The sequence below is a fragment of the Bicyclus anynana genome, chromosome 4 (assembly GCF_947172395.1).
Source record: "Bicyclus anynana chromosome 4, ilBicAnyn1.1, whole genome shotgun sequence".
Taxonomy (NCBI): domain Eukaryota; kingdom Metazoa; phylum Arthropoda; class Insecta; order Lepidoptera; family Nymphalidae; genus Bicyclus; species Bicyclus anynana.
In genome coordinates, this window is record NC_069086.1 from 11,758,576 (window position 1) to 11,781,820 (window position 23,245).

Below are 23,245 nucleotides of genomic sequence, written 5' to 3' on the forward strand. Positions count from 1 at the left end.
AAGTCAACTATTGGTAAAATGGTAGACAAACATTTCATTAATTAATATCTTTAGTTTGATAATCTCCAAAAAACAACTGAAATTTACCTATGTTTCTCGCCAATTGACTACGCCGTGAAGCATTGAAAATTATGATTGGACATAGTGTTTTCGTGCGTTGGTCATCGCGGCATGTATTATTAAATCTCGTAAACACAGGAGCGAGCCCAAGTGACCTATGACTTATGAGTTCTGTAGACTTGCCATATAAGGAGCGACGCCGGCCCTCGTTGCGTAACAAAACTGGCTTCATTTGGCTTTTAGATTTGTACTAAAATGCCATAATACCACTTGATCTAGTTACAGAGCGATTATGGATACTAGCATAATCATGCTATTATGCTATTAGTATTCGTAATCGCTCTGTACCGCAAAGGTTAGAGATTTTTTGTATGATTTTAAAGCGAAATTAAGGCATGACTGCATCATATATTAAGTTACGTTTTAATTTGAGCTACTGAACAGTGGTATTTCCGAACAAAATTCTATATTATCGTTAGTTAGTTACTCGATTAATTTTGTATTTTGTAAATAACTTCAAAGTTTTTATAAAAAAAATCGTATTATAGTGTTAATGATTATACATATAAACGATAAAAAAACTTGGAAATTAAATGCACTACACGACTGGCTACTTACGAGTAAATATCTATTGTTAAATGGAGAAAACCTGACAAAGTTTGTTGTGCTCTTCTCGGATCAAGGCGCATTTGGAACCCTCGTAACTTAAATTTTACTAATTGTCATCATCATCTTTACTAATAATATTAAGCTGAAGAGTTTGTTTGTTTGATTGAACGCGCTAATCTCAGGAACCTACTCACAGGTCCAATTTGAAAAATTCTTTCTGTTTTAGATTTCCATTTATCGAGAAAGGCTTTATGCTATATATTATGCCTATATTCCTACGGGAACGGGAATCACGCGGGTAAAACCTCGCGACGTCAGCTAGTTATCTAATATTATTATTCCCTGAAGTTTTGAAAGAGCTTGTAAACTAAGCCTAATTGAAATAAATTAGTTTTGATTTGATTTGAATTAAGTCCTTGTAATTCTAAGGTATAGACTACAAGCCCTTGAACAAAAATTACATGTGAAATGACCCAACGTGAATAACGCTTAGAAGGCTGTTACTATGTCAGAAAATAACTCTGAGCTCTATGCCGTCATTTCTGAGCGGTACAGGTGATGATGATGATGTAGGTACACGGTGTGTATAGAGAAGTAAGAGTAGGAATACTGTTTAGGGAATTAGAAATCATTACTTTCTTTTTAGCGGGCTTTTTCCCATTGCCGTGGTAATACGAGAATAACATTTAGGTTAGTTGCTGATAAAATTAGGGGTTTCTATTCGTTAAAGAAAATTCAAATTTAGTTAACAAACAAAAAAGTAGATATATTATAATGGGAATGTGCACTATTATAAATTTATAAGTATGGAAGTGTCGACAGTTTAATGTTATATTTTTTTACACATTATATATTTACTTCACAATATTTTAAACCAAAATAAATCCTTAAATACCTCCTAGTTTTGCTTCGCCAAAAGAGATAATATTGATGGTTAATTTTATAAAAGCGTAATGATACTAAAAATTTATGATCGACAACTTATCCCTTAGTACTGGTCCTCAAAAGAGAACGCGCGTCGAAAACGTTGGTAAAATACAATATTACAACACTCATAACATCTTTAACTTTTAAGTGTTTCTTGTAACGCCTGAATACATTATGATAATATCTTTAAACAACATCCCTGTAGGTTTTAGGGTTGGCAACTATTATCAAATATTTTTTGAGAATATTCAGAATTTCATAGAAAATCATGCCTATAAACATAAGAAATATTTATAGAAAATCATGTCAATTTGGAATGTAGCTTTTTCATAAATAATAAATATTATTAACTTAATTTCGCTTTTTATTACATTTTTGTAATAGGTAGGTACTTTAGGATATACCATAAGATTTTTTTGTAAGAAATAAGTGCGCCCCCCATTTTCAAATTTCAATTAATTATATTTATTCACCGTACATATCTGCGTTTGGGTCACAATAATATGTGCACCGATTGAGACACGTGATATTCAATTTCTTAAAATGCACACAACTGAAAAGTTGGAGGTGCATGCCCCGGACCGGATTCGAACCCACACCCTCCGGAATCGGAGGCAGATTTCATATCCACTGGGCTATCACGGCTCATTAAAATATGCTCGAGTGATATTATAAGGGTTCCGTTTTTGTACTAGGTACCTACGTACGTTCGGAATCCTAAGAACCAGCAACTGAGAAGTTGCTGGAAAAAAAAAACAAAGTCACTCTAATCAAGGACATAACTATCCGAAATCGCATAGCTAGACCAATAAGGCAGTTGACGTTCCAACAAACTTCAGAATAACAATCAAATTTATATGTAGCCAACCCTTCACGTGATGATATTAACGCGGTTTCATTGTGGAACATAGTAAATTTTACGAAAAGAACGCACCAAAATAAGCGCATAAAGAAAAAAATAACAATTGCCGTCCCATTCATGAAGACATACACAGGGCTTAACAAAAGAAACCTTTGGTATTGTTCCCAGCTGCCAACACAAACATTGGTGACGTGGTGTAGGATGAAAAAAACCGTGTTTCTTTACGAGACAGTGATAGCGTTTTTTTGTTTTGTTCTGTGTTTGTTTGATAAATAGATAGATATCGATAGGTAGAAAGATAGATAAATAAATATTAGAAATTAGACAGATACATAGAAAGATGTGTAGATTAATTCTTTATTTACACATACAGGTGAAAGTGTACAATATATACCTACATTATACAGGGCTTTTTTTATTTTACCTACAACACGACCTGTATATACAGGACGTGTTGAAGGTACACAGACTGCGTTGTTTGATTGTTAGTTCGATGGATACAAGATATTCTGTTCAAATAAAGGAGGTCTAAGGTCCACATCTACGAGTAATGTATAGAAATCTATAGTCGCGGTATTTGTAACCAAACTACCCCGATACGACTGGACCGATTTTTATGAAATTTTGTGTGCATATCGGGTGGGTCTAAGAATCGGCCAACTTCTATTTTTCATACCTCTAAATGATAAGGGTGACCAACGCCAAAATTTACAAAGCAAAGCAACGTTTTCGTTAGCATGTATTGTGTAAAAACAAAATTCTTGCAGTTCAAAAATGGAAAGTAATTCGGCAAAACGTTTGTTTGACGTGTATCGCACGCATTGCGTTTGCTAATGTGTCAAATGCGATTAGGATGCGCGTGCGCGTCGCATTGCGCCGGTAGAGTGCGTAATGAGCGACGCCTAAACGATCCAATCGGAATGAATGAAATCATGTTCAATTCACACTTTAGATATTTATCCACCTTACATCTAAATTGATCGGTAATAATCGGTAGGTTCGAGAAGATTGGTATCGTAATGCATTCGTGTTATGACTTATGATTGTTTATTGTTCGAATATTTTTAAATTAAAAAATGGGTCACACAAAAAAAGTAAGTTTTCTCGGCTAATTTTATTCGGAAAACATATTAAATGTAGGTATCATATCATAATTAATTGTGTTAAATATGTATAAGAAGTTATTTAGTTTGAGGCAACTCCTAATCATATCTAATTAGTATTAAAATTATCCAGTCCTACTCAAAGCTGACAGCAGTAAAAAAAATCTTGCGTAGGCACCTACTTACCAACTCGTACCTAAAGTGCGTCAAAAAGGCCAAAATCTCACTTAAATCTATCTAATGAAACAAAACCGTCAACAATATACCGATTTACTTTATTAATAAAAATATCAATAAATTAATCATACCTAAATAAATAGATAAATCTTCATTGCAGAAATCTTATAAGTACAATTTTATTAAATTAGTCGTACCTATTTACTTAACAACAGTGTACAGTACATTAATATTATTATCTGTATTATGATTAATTATATTACTATGTAAGTATAATAAGCTTAATAGTTAATTTATTTTTTTCTTTTCATTGCAGTTGGAAAACGTCCAGTGTTGTTTGGATTTCCTACACGCGCAAAAAGTCCAAGGACTGGAACAAGTCACAGCTGTTGATATTCGGGACGCAAAACTAAAAGCAGTCTTGGCGCTCTTTTTTGCATTGAGCCGACATAAACAAGCATCGAAGCAAAGAACTGTGCCATCTAGCGGCAATGTGTCGAACGCGGGGAAGAGTTCAAACGAAGACGCGTCTTTGAGCTCCGTCCAGCGGATAACAGGTGGCAGCAGCGATGAGATACTGACAGCCTGCGGAAACAACGTCGAAATGACAACATTAACAGCAAATAGGTAAGTACTTATTAATTAAATTAAAAAAATAAAATATTATAATTATTTTAGGTTATTAATTCATAATTAAAATTAATAATTTAATAATTATGCGCCATCTTGTGGCGCCTAGAGGAACTTTACAAAGAGCTTTTGCATCATGATAATAGACGTCGCACCATGCATTATTGCATATAGGTATTATGCAAAGATTACAGTGTATTTATGTTCTTAGACAAAGTTTTCAAATAGTTCCAAAATCAGATTTTGAATTTTTAGACAATTTATTTTGGAAATTAATTAATAAATAACTATTTTAGAATTTTGATAGGTAACTTCCCTACTTTCCCGACAAAAAAAGAAGAGTTATGTATGTTTTTTAACAAAACATATTATATTTTAACCTTCATAATTAATATAAATATTTAAGCTATGTATGTATGATTTAAAAAAAAATACATACTTAGCCTAAATATATATAAACTTTAAAATTATTTTAGGATGACTAGAATATAGATAAATCAAACAAGATAAAAAATAATAGATTTGACACAAAATGAGATTAATTAATTATGTAGGTATCATATTAAAGATCCTGACTTTGAAGTTGAACAAAATTGGAATTTGGATGAACGGAACCAACAGCTGTATTATAATTTTCCAATATTGTAAGACAAAAAAAAAAACGAAAAACGAAAACACCAATAAATTCATTTTTTGGACTAAAGATATCGAACTCAAAACCTTGTAAACCAGTAAACCAATGGACTATCGGGGAATTTCAATCAGATCACAATTATATTATACGAGTTAGTGTGAAGGAGCTGTTACTTATAACTCAATGGGTGGCAACTGAGTGGCGTCTCCAAGTTTAAATTACTATAAATAACTGTGTGCAACTCATTTTATTTTATTCTTCTTTCAACGTAACCGAATTAAGTCTGTATTGTACAGTTTAACTTTAGTATTGGAATATCGGAAATGCTCAACATTGTTGAATATTGTAACAGTAATAAAATTACATAGAGGACATCAATTGTATTTTATGACACTAGCCTTTTTGTCTACATTACATTTGGTTACAGTTCTATTTGAATTTGAATGAACTGATATCCACTACGCAATTTTCAAAATAAAATCGGATCCTACAGAAGGATTTAAATAGTAGCCACACAGGTAAGACTTTTAGTGGGATCAGGTCTATAAACTCCATTAAAATTATTTTGAATATCTTAGAGCGTCACTATAAGATAATTGTAAAAGAAAACGGACAAATGTAGACACATCAGGGTTTTTTGTTACTATTAGCTCATATAGATTTTTTTATTACAATAATAATAATAATCACTAATTATACATTAATATAAGTTTCGGTTTAGTGGAGCGAGACCAATTAATAATTCAAGACAATTATTTTCATCATTATTTTTAGGATATAATCTAAATAAGGTACATGTAAAAGTGAAAGGTTTATCGGGAAATATAGAAAACCGCTTAACGTTACAAAGATGAAATCTGGCTGGAAGGTTGAATAAAGTTACTTGACATCAGCTAACAACGGATTTTGCGACAGGGCCGGATCGAAGAGGAAGGGTGGACCTTCGTTACGGGCGTTCGTTATTAATTAATAATTTGCCAATTGTTAGTATTTTTAACCGGCTTCCAAAAGGAGGAGGTTCAACGTTCGGTTGTATGTATGTTTTGTGTATTTTTTTAATTTTAATAATATATTTTGGATAATAATAGCACTAATTAATTACAGAATCATATTATGATCTTTTAATGAAGTCGATATTTGATACCTACTTAATATTATGTCAATATCTGAACTTACTTTTAACATAGGTTACTAAAATGTTCGTAAGTGTCATCTTACTCAAAAATTAACCTTTTACATTTACAGACCGTTCTAGTTTATTAAAACTATTTGTCACATTAGTTTATAACACTTATCCGCGCGGAACGGGAACGACATTCTATTTCGGAGTAGCGCCCTCTATTGGCGAGGTGCCGAGATGGCCGGCATTATGGGTTTACTCATGGTCTATGTTTGTAAACTAAAATAGTATGACGTCCAAATGCATAGATTATTCATCAGACTAATTACTCTCCCGCCGCTCACAGGTCTCCTCTCTCACAGGAGATGAATATTTAGTGCCTTTGCACTGATTTAACGCAAATTGGCTGGTTTACTGTCTTCATATAAGATTACCTAATTAATTACCTGCGTAAGTAGGTACCTAATGATTTAATGGTTTATTGATATTTGTGTAGATACTTACTGAATTCCTTCAACAAGATGAAGGAAGGAAAGAAGAAGGAAGTGCATACGGTACAAGTCTAAATAATAGACCCTCACCTCACCCTGTTCATTGTATCGTCATAACATCAGGGGATATTCTAGGCAAGAGCTAATTTTTCATTTTATTACAAAAAATCGGTTCTCTGTAAAGTCTGTTTACTGACGATAGTTGAACGTGACATAGTCATAAGAAAATACTGATGGAATGGTTGAATTCAAAAGAAAATGTTCGTTTTTTTAAAATACTGTTTAATAATCTTCATAGACCAGAATATACTTAATTTTCTTGTAAAAAAAAGTTGGCATCCCTAGAGCGAGGGAACGTCGCATGACGTCATCTTTTTTCGAGTACAGCCGGCATCGAATTATAAGACGTTGTCACGTCAAAAGAAAAGGCTTGTTATCGCCGCGTTAGTCGCTTTTAAATTTACATGTTTTTAATAAATAGTGTAGGAAATAGTAGTCTGTGACGTATATGACGTCGCTCGATCTCGTGTTGGCTTCAGTGTGCTCGTGGCGTTCAAGCCGTCCACATCTCTTTAGTTCGTTGTGTAGTTCTTTATGGGTTACTTGGAATAGGCGGGGAGAGTGACTTGAGTGGAAAAGGGGAGTGTTAGTCGACTATCAAAGGTACCTTTAACCCTACACACATCGACCACAAGTACGTGACTTCACTCAAGGTCATTCTCTACCATTCTAAGGTTACAGTTTAATTTGTTAATTAAGTTGTCCTGAAAAGTGTTGTGAATCATGACCTTTGTTCGACATAAGTTTTCCTAAATTTGTAATCACTTTTGAGTCCTATAATAGGCTATAAGTTCCTGCTTCAAAGTCACAGTCGATAGTTCACCCTGTTGACTGCCGCCGCGGTCAACGCTTCCCTGATTACGCAACACGCAGACAATACGGATGTCACGTGACGTCCCAAAGCTCACGACAAAAGACTAACAAGCTATTGTTTGTCATTTTCCCCGCTTCAATGAACGTCTCACGACCTTTGTGCTTGGGATGGATAATTTGTAAAGGAGTGTTGTCTTGTTTACATTTTAACAAAAATTAAATGTTTGTTTCGTATAGGGGAGCTTTGTTATTTTTTAACTTCTGTAATTAATGTGTCTGTAAGAGCTCCAGTGTGAGTTTCGATTTTGTCTGTCTTATTGAAAATTTCGTTCCAGAATAGAGACCTATTATAAAAAGTTAAGGTCACTATTAAAAAAAAAACATTGGCGTTCGAATGCTCAAAGAACTGGCCAGAGCTCCAGAGCGAGGAAACTCCTCATGTTTGGCGCAGTCTCAAGGTTTTTCCTAGTCATCTGTATCCAACCCATGATTTAACAGCTACTAAAGCTTCGTATGTGTTGGTCGAAGCTTATCATAATAAAACCATTGACAAGTAGTTTCTGAGATTAGCGCGTTCAATCAAACAAACTCTTCAGCTTTATAGTATTATTATACGTACAAAAATACAAACCTTTGCTCTGTCATTACTGTAGATTTGTTTCTATCATGTTTATATTATTTGAATCATGCAGTTTCAATAAATATCCTAAACTAGCTGACGTCGCGCGGTTTTACCCGCGTGGTTCCCGTTCCCGTAGGAATATGGGGATAATATATAGTCTATAGCCTTCCTCGATAAATGGGCTATCTAACACAGAAAGAATTTTTTAAATCGAACCAGTAGTTCCTGAGATTAGCGCGTTCAATCAAACAAACAAACAAACAAACAAACTCTTCAGCTTTATTATATTAGTATAGATTCGTACATTTAATAATAAAGATCATTATTTATTCCCCATCGAAAAAAACATTTAAATAAAAAATGAGAGCATTCCCAAAAGTGGGGACCCTTTTCGATTAGAATTCCACCAGTTCTTGTGGGTGAACAACCGTCGCTCACAATGGGTCTACCTTCCTTACTGGGATGCACCATCTAAGGGACCCGACCCGACTGGGGCTCAAATACCACATATCTTAAGGGGAGTGCTATCATGTAAATGTATTCGCACGTATCATTAATTTGCTGTTGTTTATTATTTTTTTACCGTTACCGTCAATGTTGTTCTGATTGAAGCGTACTATGCTGGGATATCCACGCTCAGTAGGTGCAGCATGCGTCAACGACAACTCGTGATGATGAAAAAACATTTGACAACCAATAACGGTAGAGTTGCCCCAAACCCATCTCTTTCGCCCTAACACAAAGAAAGAGAGACATCTTCTCATCATTCATTCTTCATCTTTTCGACTCTATTGCTGTAGGTCAACATTTGTCTTTCTTTCATCTCGAGATATCCTAGGCCTACAGAAAAAGAAACTTTAAGCACCTAGTAGGAGATGACATAAAGAGATGTGATAAAGCGTGTCCAGGGGTGCATTATCACATAGCAATGCTACTAAGTCGTGTAACTGGGTTTTGGGCTTGAAGGGTATTTTGCCAGTGTAAATACCAGTTAGATATAATATTAATTTTGCAAAATAAAAAAAAACCCTAAGTCCTTTTTTAATTTGTTATTCTAAATAAGTACCAGTATACTATTTATTTTCCGTAAGAATAGAATAGTTGAATAAAAATTTTAATAAAAAAAATTCAACCGACTTTCAACTCAAAAAATAACTAAAAAGCAAAAAATAACATCCTACCTATGTGCTACCTTCTGATCAGTTTGAAGGCGGTGCCAAGCCAACAAACAGTTCTTAGCAATACAAAATTATCAAGTCCAAACACAAGGTAGCTACTGTGAGCCGTCGAGGAGTACTCTTCACTGTGCTTCGTCTTCATCACCAGACCCTTAATACAGTCGCAATCCATCTAGGTGGAAAGTTCTCATCAATACAAATTTATCAAGTCCAAACACAAGGTAGCTACTGTGAACCGTCGAGGAGTTCTCTTCAATGTCCCTCGTCTTCATCATCAGACCCTTAATACAGTCACAATCCATCTAGGTGGAAAGTTCTCATCAATACAAATTTATCAAGTCCAAACACAAGGTAGCTACTGTGAACCGTCGAGGAGTTCTCTTCACTGTCCCTCGTCTTCATCACCAGACCCTTAATACAGTCACAACCCATATAGGTGGAAAGTACTCATCAATACAAATTAATCAAGCCCAAACAAAAGGTGACTGCTGTAAAATGACGGAATTATCGCTGGACATACATAAAAAAAAAAAAAAAAACATACATACAGCCGAACGTAGAACCTCCTCCTTTTTGGAAGTCGGTTAAAAATAATAAATGTCAATACTTAAGTTTAATGATCATTTAATTTAATAAATACTAATATTATAAAGAGGAAATATTTGATTGCTTGTTAGTTTGTTTGGATTGAATAGGCTAAATTAAGATATCATTTAAAGTTGTAAGTTAATTGATTAAAAAGTTGTTATGATTCGCCTTAAGCGACCATAATTACAGACGAATGTTCATGCAATCACTGTCACAAGTTTAAAATAGTTTTTCAGTCATGCCTTTTTATAATCTTTTATAATGAAAATAAAAAGAAAACATGTAGGCTGTACGTATCAATACTCCAGAAATCCATGACTTCTCAGTGTTGAGTCCGCCCCTTTACTTATTTTTATTTACATTAAATACTATACAGTATAAACATGGTGGTATAAGTAAGTTTCGTATAGCGTAAATTATTTTATCTTGATTGTATTGATGTGCATCTCACCTTACCGTTACAAAAATGCGGTAACGTAACTGTACAATCAAGTTTTGTGAAACATCCCTGATCCCTAAATATAAATATGAGATGCAAATTATTTTTGTTTGTTTGCAAAATATTTATTTAAACTTATTTGTTTGCTGATTTCGATTTATTCGGTATACTCGTAGATATACTGTAAATGTATATGTCAATGAAAAATATACATTGACTATAGTAACTCCATACCCGATAATTTCAGCTATAATTCTGTAGAGTACTTTACTTAGAGTATTTAAGAGGAAGTCTGAAGGTGGCGCCAGTGACAGAAAAATTGAGGAGTAGAAGGTTAGCTAGGTATGGACATGTAATGCGTAGGGGGGAAAGTCATATTACTAGAAAAATGTTGAATGTGCAAGTGGAAGAACATAAGAGGAGAGGAAGACCAAAGAAGAGATGGTGTGATTGAGGACATGTGTGTAAAAGGAGTGGATGAAGAGTTGACAAGTAATAGAGACGAATGGAAAAGATTGACATATTTTTCCGACCCCACTTAAGTGGGATAAGGGTAAGGAGATGATGATGATTCTGTAGATTACTTTTATCCTACTATTTACGAGACAAACTGTATATACCTACTTATATTATGTATTTATAAATGTAGGTACTAATATAGCCAATTGTAACAATTCGGCAAGTTTTCCATTTGCGTGATACAATACCAATAAATCAGCTCTTGCTTACTTGGTGGTTTGACCTTCCAACCCGATAAAGGTTAATTTACAATATAGTCCCTATTTAATTGTTAATACCCGGTTTCTATAACTGCTTAACGTCTTTGAATGACGAAGGGAAAGTTTAATGGCGTTTTTAATACCACAGCGCACATTTCCTTATAGAACCTCTTTGGCATTGATCGTTGGTGTACAATATATCAATAGCGAGGCAATCAATCAAGCTTTTGTTAGTTAAGTCCATAACTGTTTGACTGCACCTTTATTCAAAGCAAAATCATATTTTATTAACATACTTTATTTACCTCTTGACTTCGTCAGCGTTAAATTCAGACTATTCTGTGTTCAACGTAAAATTCAGGTTCTCGGTTTTGAGTCAAAATTATTAACTGACATTATGGTAGGTATATACTAAATCAATAGTCTTATTACATTTATTCCTATGAAACATTTAAATAAGGAGCTTGCTTTTTTATGTAAGTACATTTCAAAATTCTATGATCCAGCTGGCCTATTCACTATTTTGGTCTTTATTACCAGTTTATTAAAATAAACTTCAAATCAATTGACAAAACGTCATTTACCTACTGTGTGATATCCAGTGTCCAGTATGCACCGGATGACATTTTTACAAAGAATCCCAATTTCGTACCTATATGTCAACTAGCATACGTTAATGATAGTGAATATGCCTGATGGGCTGCCTTTGACAAGTGTCTTTTGTGACTCGTTTGATGTTGTCAGATTGTTAGTGGTATGATTCTCATTACTGCATTTAAGCGCTCAATTTCAGAGTGCCTAGTGGCAGATATTGTGACGATCGCGTAAACTTAAACATGAATTTCTAAGGAGTTGAAACAGCGCCATCTAGTGGCACTACTGCACAACTTTTTCAAATCCATATAGATTCGCGTTTACGTTTACGCGATAGTCACAGTATGAAAACATTGAAAACTCCCACTAGGCACACAGCGAGGCACACTAGGGAAGGTACTGTATCTTGAGACCTATTCATTCAGTTCTTCTTCTTCAAATAGCTTTATTTACAACCGATGCCCCGCGGATTCACCCGCGTAGTTCCTGTTCCCGTGAGATTATGGGGATAAAATATAGTCTATCACACTCAAAAATATCGTGGCTTTTTAGAGGTAAAAGTATATTCATAATCGGTTCAGTAGAAAAATGTTAATAACTTTTGCTTACCTAAATTTAATAAAATATTTTTTTCTATGCCCCAGACGACATCGCAAAAAGTATCTAGTTATATAGAACTCCATGTTTCCTCTCGCAGGCGATAAGCTGAGATAAGGCTCAAGTTACGTGGGGCGATGTTTTGAAAAACCAATTATCGGGTAGGGGCCAGATTAGGTAGAAATAGAGTGGCCATGAATTAAAAAAAATAACGGATTTGTCTTTATTTATATCAATTATATTTTGTAATACTTTTTTCTGGAAGAAATATATGGATATTTGTTTTATCGGGTAATTTTCAATTAGTTCAAAAATCTTTTTAAATTAATTAACCTCACAAGAAAATTTATTAAATTTAATATGTATTTAACTTAAGTATATCTTATCTATATTTAAATAACTAACGCTCGCCATTTCATCCGCGTAAAATTCAGTTTATCTCAAATCCCGCAAAACCATGGATTTTCCCGACACAAAATGTAGCCTTTATATTGTTTATTTTTCTCTAACCAGTGAAAGTCTCATTAAAATTGGTCAAACCGCTCCAGAGACTAGCCCGGACAAACAGAGAGACAGACATATAAACAGGTAACTTGAGAAAACACAGTTACTTTGTAATTACAGACAGACATATCAATTTTATCTAAATCTAAATGTATTGATTTAAAACCGTGATAAAGTGATCATGATCAAATAAGTCTCTATAAAAATACCAATGTTCCTGGTAATCCAAGGCTGGCAGCTGATCATGAAGCAGCTAATGGGGTGTTAACGTCGCTACTTGAGTCCTCTTGAACTCTCGGAAGTGTATACTGGTGAAAGGTCGAGGTACGCACGTGCTTACTAGTGTTTTTTCGTCTAATCGGCTTACATCGAGGCCTGTATAAATATTTACAGATCGTGCTAAATAATATGAGTGTAGGAAACGAGCTATTAAAGCTTCGCTAAGCAATTTACATAATGAGATTCTAACTTTGTGCCGTAGCTTCTTTAGCGTTAGTTACTGGTGTTACATGGTAGATGTGTATTTCTTCCAATAAAATTATAATTCAAAAGTGCTTTTGTTTATTCGTTGGTTTCGCTTATATGTTTTAACAATACCGGGAGTACAAAACGCACATAATATGTCCTATGTCCGTTTTGTATATATACTCCCGGTATCACCGGCACAGTATTGTTTGTGGATAACCCCTTGGTTTTCAAGAGAAAAAATACCGAGAGTTAAAAAGAAAAATCGATGAAATGAAGAGTGATGTCCACAATAGCCCGCACTGTTTTATTTTTCAATTAGCGGAACTTTAGAAATCCATAGCTATCTTTGCTGTTTTATAAACCGTAAGTACAATATAATGACGTTGTTTATAAAGAATCTTACTTGGTATCATTTTATTCAATTTACGTTCCAAAATTTTATAATTCCCTGATACTATGCAGCTCGGAAATCCGCAACTGACACGAAGTTTTGAGCAAATGTTTGTATTAAACCAACACAGACCGTGTCGCATCTGTTTATGATTGGAGCGATTTACGCCGATCTATTTTGTCAACACGCTTCCAAAGTAGATGCTGTTGTACAATGATTTTACGATTTTGAATGTATTATATAATTGGAGCTATAGCCCAGTGAATATGAATGACCTCTGCTTCCAAATCCGGAAGGTGTGGTTTCGAATACAGTCCGGAGCATGTATCTCTAACTTTTGAGTTGTGTGCATTTTAAGAATTCAAATATCACGTGTCTCAAACGGTGAAGGAAAATCATCGTGAAAAAACCTGCATAACAAAGAACGCACAGTCTATGGAAACATATTAAAATTTTCCCTAAATCCATTCATATTCACACCTATAAGTTATACCTACACAGCACTATACAGAATTATACACAGTGACAGAATGTTGAATGGTTTAATTGCAAATATAATAACAACACGTAATTAGGTACCTATCAAAAACTAATTTGAATAATTTTGAAAAAATCTCTAGGGTGATGCTCTCTCGTTTTCATCTAATTCGTTTCTCAGAAAATAAGTATTGTCTGGGGCCCTGGGATTTCTTTTTACTCAGCCTGGGATCTTGGACTCGTACTAAAAAGTGCTCAAAGCGGCTGAACAAGTTTACACTTCAAAAATTAAGAGTTAAAATCTTATACATAGCCAAATACAAAGTGTGTATCGTAAAGCATTAAGTGTTTGCTTAAAAGGAACACGGTCACCATGCTACTTACTCACTTTCCCATGTCAAAATTGTTTATGTTTACGAACGTTCAAAGCAGATCTGCTTTATCAACAACCCAAATTAAGTGTGTTGTTATATTATGCCATATTATAAACACAAGTCAATATGGCCAAATATTTGGAATCATAACATTTGAAGCAGTAAAAAGAATAGCAGCATCTGAATTTGTAAGTTTATGGGTGTATGCCAAAACTCGCTTGGGTACACGATCCTAAGTCTGTATTGAGGAATACTCACAGATTAAAGAAGCACTTTTGGAACGTTAAGTTGCAAAAATTACTGGTTCAGCAGGTTTTGCTGAGAAGAGTCTGCAATATAAACAAACAGTACTTTTATTTTTTTCAAAGACCAAAGAATGTTTGTTTTTTTTTTTAAATTTGGCCAAATAATCGTAATTTTTATGACCTCATGAACAGTAGTAAGTCGGGCTCCCAAAACCTGTAGCTATCAAAGATTTTTTCTGCGATGATTTTGAGTTTGAGACATGATTAACTTAATGCTGCACCATCATTGGATAAAATAGAGATGAAAGATGGAATGGGGATGAGAATTTCGTTTGATGCCCAAAATATAATTAGGGAGATGAGTACAAAACGTAAACTTGGTTTTGAAAGTAGGGCAAATGAAGGAAAACTAATTCCGTTAATGGCAACTCAAAAGCACGAGAAATTATATGAGACTGGGACTTTTAAACCCCTTACACAACCAGCAGGCTTGATTAAAGAGTTTCCAAGTTTTCAAAAGCACCTCATATTAAATAATTAAAAATAATTTAAAACACGAGGATCACATTAAAATTAGAACATAATACAAAAAGCAATTGCATGTAGGTATATCAAATGATTTAGAATGTTTTTTTTATGATTGTAAAATATTCATCCCTTTTCTCCAAGATAAGCCTAAAATTTTACAGGAAATAGTTCTTTTCCAATAAATTACAAGTCGCTTAAAGTACTATTTTTTAGTTACTACTTAACAGTTAATTTCCAAAAAGGAAGAGAATATATGTTCGGTAGAGCCGTGATAGTCCAGTGGATATGACCTCTGCCTCCGATTCCGCAGGGTGTGGGTTCGAATCCGGTCCGGGCCATGCACCTCCAACTTTTCAGTTGTGTGCATTTTAAGAAATTAAATATCACGTGTCTCAAACGGTGAAGGAAAAACATTGTGAGGAAACCTGCACACCTGAGAATTTTCTTAATTCTCTGCGTGTGTGAAGTCTGCCAATCCGCATTGGGCCAGCGTGGTGGACTATTGGCCTAACCTCTCTCATTCTGAGAGGAGACTCGAGCTCAGCAGTGAGCCGAATATGGATTGATAATGATGATGATGATGATATGTTCGGTTATATTCTTTTCCTTTTTTTTGTACTACGTACCTAATCATGAACATAGAAACAATAGTTATTTTTATGATACATATTATTTTATGATATCTACATACCTTATTATAAAAGTTTTATAAATTAAATTCCGTAATCGCTTTCGTAAATAAAGACGGGGCGGTTTGGTCTTAACTTAAATAAAAAAGTGTGAAAATAATGTGAAAAGTTCTAAAGTCAGTTCAGTAGTTTCCTCTGCATATAGCCTGGCGCACATTATTTTGCTCTGTTTGCGGTTCTTTTCTTTTTGCGGTAGGTCTTTGTTTGCTTCCCTGTACCATAAAGAAGCTTTATTATGACAGCATTTCCTAGCGTCGAGCTTCTATTTATTTTAGACGACATGAGGTCATTCCTTGTTTTATACATCACTGCAGAAAATTAACCGATGTTTAACTTGACATTAACTAACCGAGCTTTTTTAATTAACGTTTATTTATTTGTCTTAGCTTACGAACACTCACTATGCCACTCTAGTAGGTGAGATAAAAGGCTAATGCTTGATTTTTAGCGATTACTATCAAATGTTAATAACTGGGATAGACAGCTTAACGTATTTTTCGAGGCAAAGTTCACTTGAACTCAAAAAATACGATATATCATTACCACCATTTTCCTAAAGCCCGGCAGTTATTCTGAAAATTGGATCTAGGTAAAATGGAAGTAACAAAAAAAATCAATATTTTATTGACTGTTAACAGTACCTGGACTTAATGAATAAGTGAAATGAAATGTAAAATTTTACACCAAAAAAATATATCATTTATTGCTAGAATATGGTAAAATAATGCTATTAGATTGTTATAATTGTTCATACGACTAAAAGGGAATTAGAAGTAACTAAATAATTGATTAATTTAAGTCAAAAAGTCTGTTGTCTGGTAAACCTTGATTGACTTAATAAATAAGTTAAAATAAATGTTCATATTATATTAAAAAATCATTGGTTACCAAAGGGCGGTTTTATTTTATTTACCTATATTATCTACGAGCAGGTATGTTTTATACGAAAAAGAACTCAAAAAATGGATTTCTTCTACGAGCTTATATTACATCTCGAATCGTACTCGTAATTTGATGATTTATTCGTCATAAAAGGTCGACAGGAACGTCAGCGTTTCCTATACGAGTCGCAGGTCCCCGTTCGAATCCCACTTATTAAAGTTCGCCCTTTATGTCCTCGTAAATAACGCGTAATGGGTTCAATGCTTTCGGTTAATTCCGCTCTTGTTTTTAAAGAAAAAAATGTTTGTAGGTTCGAGAGATTTTTTTTTACAAGTATTATAAATAAAGAGCGAGAGTTTTGTGTGTTTGTATGTATGTAAAATGCCACATTGGTTGGTCGGGCTGTGGGCTGAGCTTTTCATACGTCTTAGAAACTTTCAGTTAAAGTTCTTGGTCCAGAATTGAAAAGTTGGTGGTGTTAGACCTCCGGCCTTGAAACTCTTCAAGGCCATCGACGACTTCATCGATCCTGCGTTAATCCTGATCATTATCATTCAAGTCATTCATTACATTATCAGCCGATGGACGTCCACTGCTAAGATCAACACTGCGCTTTCCAGTGCGGGATCGCCATTCCACCTTAGGACCCCAACGACCAACGGCTCTTCTACCATGTCGCCTGCCCATTGCTACTTCAGCTTCGCGACTCGCTGAGCTTTGTCAGTGCCTTTGGTTCATTTCTAATTCGATCACGCAGAGAAACTGCAAGCACATCTCGCTCCATCGCCCGCTGAATGACTTTTATCATTTAAATGATCGTTAAATATCACTCAAAGATCGTCAACCCGCATTGTGGTGGGTCACAGATCCATATTCTCTTTCCCATAAGTAGGAAGGGCTGGCCTTATAGAAGGCCGTTAAAATAGGCTGCTAATGTTAGCGTTGGTTTGAGACTATGTGTGGTGAAAGCGTAGTATATAATTATTCGCTACAAAACGGCAAGAAGTGATGGCTCCAGCAATTTATCAAGTTGCAGTGGAACAAAGCCTTTGCTATTATGCAGTTAAGTTTAACTTAGTATGAAATAGCATACAAGCTTTCCTCACAATGAAGTTATGACACTCGTTATGGGTCCCTCTTGTCTCGAGTAATTCACAATAGAATTTTATAATAACATGCATATTTCTTGCATTATTAAGACTAGCTGATATTAAAGTTTATCAGCAGTGTTTTTATGTTATAAAAATAACAATATTGGAAAAATTCTAATTGAGTTTGTTATGTACTCTTCACACACTAGAGCGCGTTGGAATTATTTTAGCTTTAATTTTAATATTGCGCCTGATCTATATTATAATTAGGAACAGTAACAATAAACAATACATTAGTCAACGATGACGATTTAAAAGTTGTATTTTTTCTTACTTAATCTGGCTTTTAGAATAGCTTAATAATAGAAGATTTATATTTAGGCTGCTTTAATGTAGGTTGGCGGTTTTTACATTATGATCCTTTTTTGCTAAATGCTACTCCAAACTCAACTATGCTTCATGAATATGCATTGGGTTAATGGTATATTTTAAATTACGGAGACCACTGGGCAAGCGCAGCTTAAGTGCTTGATGTTCTGTGGCATGACCTGATTTGTGTCTAAAATAAATTGCCGTCACGAAGTCTAATCGAGTGTATAGAATTTGATGGAATAAGCCTAAATTGCTTGGACAGTATTTTCTGCCCTTATGTTATAATACAAAGTGAATGTAAATATCAATGTTTGTATATAATGAAACTGGTACGAGTATATTACACACATGTACATAACTCTTCCTGTCAGTCAGGTAAAACCTTCTTAAACACATGCTCGAAAGCTTGTATTTATAAATTACTTTCTTAGTCCTTGATATAACAAGCGGATTGCCCACGTGTTAAATGAACAGCCATGGACTTCAATAGAGCAACATAGAGAGTCAAGAAAACGTCTTACAATGCGTTTTCCTTTGCCAGTCCACCTCCTGAGCCTTCTAGTAACATATTAATAAATGCCTCTGATTTCAACGACATCCTTTAATTTGGAACACAGAAATGCAGCAATGCATCAGAATTACGTATGATTTTAGTTTCGGATGAGTTTTTTAATTACTAATTTACATCTTGTATTTTAAAACCAAAGTGCACATTACAATCACATAAATACACAACAATATTATAGACTGAGCCGATGCACTACGTGAACTCTTTCAGTCTTCCTGTGTGCCTCAAGTAGTTAAAACAAATGGGAGTTTCTAAGATTTATTTTTAAAGGTTAAATGAATCAGTCGCCACTCATAAAAAACTACAGATAAGTTAAGAAAACGTCTTACAATGCGTTTTCCTTTACCAGTCCACCACCTGAGCCTACTAGTAACATTTTACAAGTATATGCCTCTGGTTTCAACGACACCCATATCCTTTAAATTGGAACACATAAATACAGCAAGGCAGCAGAATTACGTATGATTTTAGTTTCGGACGAGTTTTTTAGTTACTAATTTACATCTTGTAGCATATTTTAAAACCAAAGTGCATTGCAATCACATAAATTCACAACAATATTATAGAATCTAAGAGCCGATGCACTACGTAAAATCTTTCAGTCTTTACATGTGTATCCCAAGTAGTTAAGACAAATGGGAGTTTCTAAGCCTTTTTTTTAAAGGTTGAATGAAATAATCGCCACACAAAAAAGTACAGACACCGTGTATTGATGATCGTATTATAACGCAATTTGTTTTTTTTTCGATACATCTATCATTTTACTTCAGTACAAGAAATAGCAAGTAATCGAGGCGTAGCAATAATAAATCACAATACATTCGTACGGTGAATCGCATATCCATCATTTTCCACTTACTTAAATGGAACAGGAAATTCCGTGACATTTAAGTTTTGCTACATGACACTGTAGGTAAAAAATCCTAAATTTATGGTTAGATTTTCATTTCTTTTATAATAAAATATTTTTCACTTATACTTTACGAGCGGACGCCCGCGACTTCGTCCGCGCTCAGACCTCCTTAATCCGGCCCTCTCGCAAAATCCGTTCTTAGTGTACGTCTGCTACCTATGAACTATCTCCCTGCTAAATTTCAACTTTGTACGCCAAGCGGTTTTCAAAATGTCGTGATGACCTTTCGCATTTATATGTAAGTATTATTTTAATTTCAAAAAAAAAATTGGCAACCCTAGAGTGAGGGAACGACCCATGACGTCATCTTTTTTCGAGTGTGCAGCCGGTTTCATCGAATTATAAGACGTTATCACGTCAAAATGTAATTTTTCTTTTTTCCATCGTACCATAAGTTACAAGATTTCGTCGTTTGAATGCACTACAACCAAATAAATCTTGGTGTACATCAATACGTGTTCGGAAACGCATATTCGAACGTTTTCATAATAAATCACTAGTTACTTTTAGACGTTCCACGAATAGTTTAATCTCGGTTAACAAGTGAATAGAGAATGGTGGTTCTTTTTAACCTTTCCTGTGAATGTCCGGGTTAGTTTTACCGTGTAAATAATATTTTAATGTTTCGTACTTGTACTTCTTTTAATTTTTTTTTCAAATTTCTATTTTAGTTTACACGTGGAAATTGGAAAGATATATTTTTTGTATTAGGCACTACATGGACATTAGTATTTAGTTATCTCATCTAATTAATTAGTAATTCTTTAGTTAAAATTGTGTTGGTAGGTATGACAAAGTAAAAGTCTTACAAGCGATCTGGCATTAGTATTTTTTTATTAACATTAATAATTTGTCTTTTAAATATGACCAGTTTTTCTTATTCTAATCAGTCGGAAATACTGTAAAAGTGGTCAATAGTTAAGCAGGCGGGCATTTAAACCTATGACCTCTTTGTGTTGTGTCCGGCCCAAAGATTTTATTCTATAAAATAATTATAGTTGGTCCGGCCCCTTTGCCCTGGTCCTATAAAAGTTAAAATTATTTTGAGTCAAGTCTTTGTTCTACTAGGAAACATTAAGATTCAAACAAAACACTTATTAATAAGACGAGCTTTGAATTATTTCTGGAGACACTTCAGTTCATCGCTTACATTAACAAACATTCATACGCTGGCGTTTTTATAATATTTCGTCTGACAGTTTTAGATATTCCATAAATAGTTTAATTGCGGCTTCTAACAAGCTACCATCTTTGATTTTTCTTTTTTTAACTGTTACTGCATTTTTTGTGCGTTGTAATTTTACTCTTAGAATAGATTTATTTTTATGTATATCAGAGATTGTTTCTACGGACGTTATAGTTTAGATAATAATAAAAATAAAATCTTTATGTCAAATAGGTACATTTTTTAAAAATACAAATATTTAAACTTAACTTATCATAATATTATACCTTAAAAAATAAATAATGGCGTTCATATTATACTTGTAGATGTAAAGATTTATGTACAGACGAGTAGGTAGGTAAATTATTCATAATTGCTATCCACTCTATCGCACTACAAAGTTGGCATAGGTTAAGAACGGGTACTTTAGATCTGCAGTTGTTATCTGCACTGCACCAACTGCTTTGAAACTAACTTCTTTTGTTTACTGACGTCGCCCCCATTCCACGTACCTACTGGATACTGGGTATACAAATACAAATATAAACTATTGTACCGAGTACAATAATAACTTCTCTTTTCAATTTAAGTAAAATTATGTTTACTGTATTAAAGTAAGAATTCGAAAGTACTTTTAAGTAGAAATTATAAGTAAAGGTTGTTTATGGTTTATCATCTTCATCATCATCATCATCGTCATCATTATCATCGTCATCGTCATCGTCATCATCATCATCATCATCATCATCATCATCGTCATCGTCATCATCATCATCATCATCATCATCATCATCATCATCATCATCATCATCATCATCATCATCATCATGATTATCATCCTTTTTATACTTCAAAATGAATGGGTTTGAGCTGCCTGCATTCGTTTTTCATGATGAAATTATGTTATTGTTTTGTTGAGAGCATGTCTCGGCAAATGGTTTTTTTTATTTTCTATATTTAGAATTTGATTAACCTATAGAAGGATTATAGATTATTTAAAAATAAACGTTCGTAATATGTAATTAAATTATATGTTGTAAACCTCTCTGTTAGTTTTATACTCAGATAGTAAGCTGAGGTTATTTTTTTTTGTTTTTTTTTTTATTCTTTACAAGTTAGCTTAAAGTTAGTTTAAATCGCTTGGCGGTACGTCTTTGCCGGTATATTATAGTTTGCAATAAACTGTAGCATAGATATCTATGTTCAGTGGTTTGCAATATATAATAATAGGGCTAATAATAGGGCCAATAATAAAAGTTATTACATATTTAATAAATGATTCGATCGTAAACAGTCCGTTCGTTCAGAATAATGGCAGTCATTATCGAGAGGTATGAATGGTGACGCAAAGATGGGGCGAGCTCACTGCTCGCTGCTCGCTCACCCTCTTACAACAATACAAAATTATATTTCTATGCGAGAGGTAACCATTCATAATAAATGAATTACGTTTTTCATTCTCGGAAATTGAATTTATGAGAAAACGAGTGTGGCTATTGTGTTTTTCCTTAAATAGCGGCACTAACTTTCTGAACGTTAATTAGTTTGAACAATATATGCCTCGTAATTTGTCAGCATTTAGGTACATTTTTATAACTTTCGTTTATGTACATTTAAAGGTTTACATTAATGTCAACAAAACCATTATCATTCTCGGTTTAGTTTTTAGTTTTTAGGTGAAATAATTTCCTATAGTAAATGGTCACTGTTAACTTGAGTTAATTTAGTAGAAAATTTTGCAAATAGATACTTTTAATTTCAATGGTTCATTGAATAAACTTGTTTGAAACTACTTTTTTATATATAAGTAAGACAATTTATTAATCTGTACGATCACAATTAGATCGCTATTTAATTGATCTTCATTGATTATAAATAACAATTATGATTTTAAATTATCTTTAAAAGAATTATTGCTTTTAACCTCATACTTTACCGGTACATTGCGAACCCTCGTCCGCAAACGTAAACATAAAGCATGTAAAAAGAGTAAGAAAATCTTTGTATCAGCAGGAGGTTGTTTACTGAAACCCTCCAGTGTAAATTGTTTCGCCGTAGCCTGGGAGACTGATTTAACGAGATAAGCCTCGAACCCTTCTAAAGGTAGTGCATAATGTCATCCCGCTAATGCAAGGGCTCCCCGTCACAGATGGCACCAGTGTTTATATCATACAGGATGTTGAGAATTGCTCTTTTTAGTCACTCCATTTTTGAGATCACAATTTTCGCCGAACTTTTTTTCGTGCCCGTTCAGTTACTCCAATTAATGTTGCTACTGTAGAATGCAGTAATTAAAAAGTTTTTTTCGTACGCTGAATCGCAAACCAAAGTTGGGAGCCAAATGAGTGAACGTTT

General features: G+C 34.0%; 1 protein-coding gene across 5 annotated transcripts in view; it reads left to right on the forward strand.

Annotated features, from left to right (window-relative positions):
* LOC112046593 (protein sickie) overlaps positions 1-23,245 on the forward strand; it is a 292,815-nt gene that overhangs the window by 143,799 nt on the left and 125,771 nt on the right. For all 5 annotated transcript variants that reach the window (XM_052881318.1, XM_052881314.1, XM_052881316.1 and 2 more), the window contains exon 3: positions 4,055-4,365. In XM_052881318.1, coding sequence (XP_052737278.1) covers positions 4,055-4,365 — 311 coding nt within the window. The remainder of the gene's footprint in view (positions 1-4,054; positions 4,366-23,245) is intronic.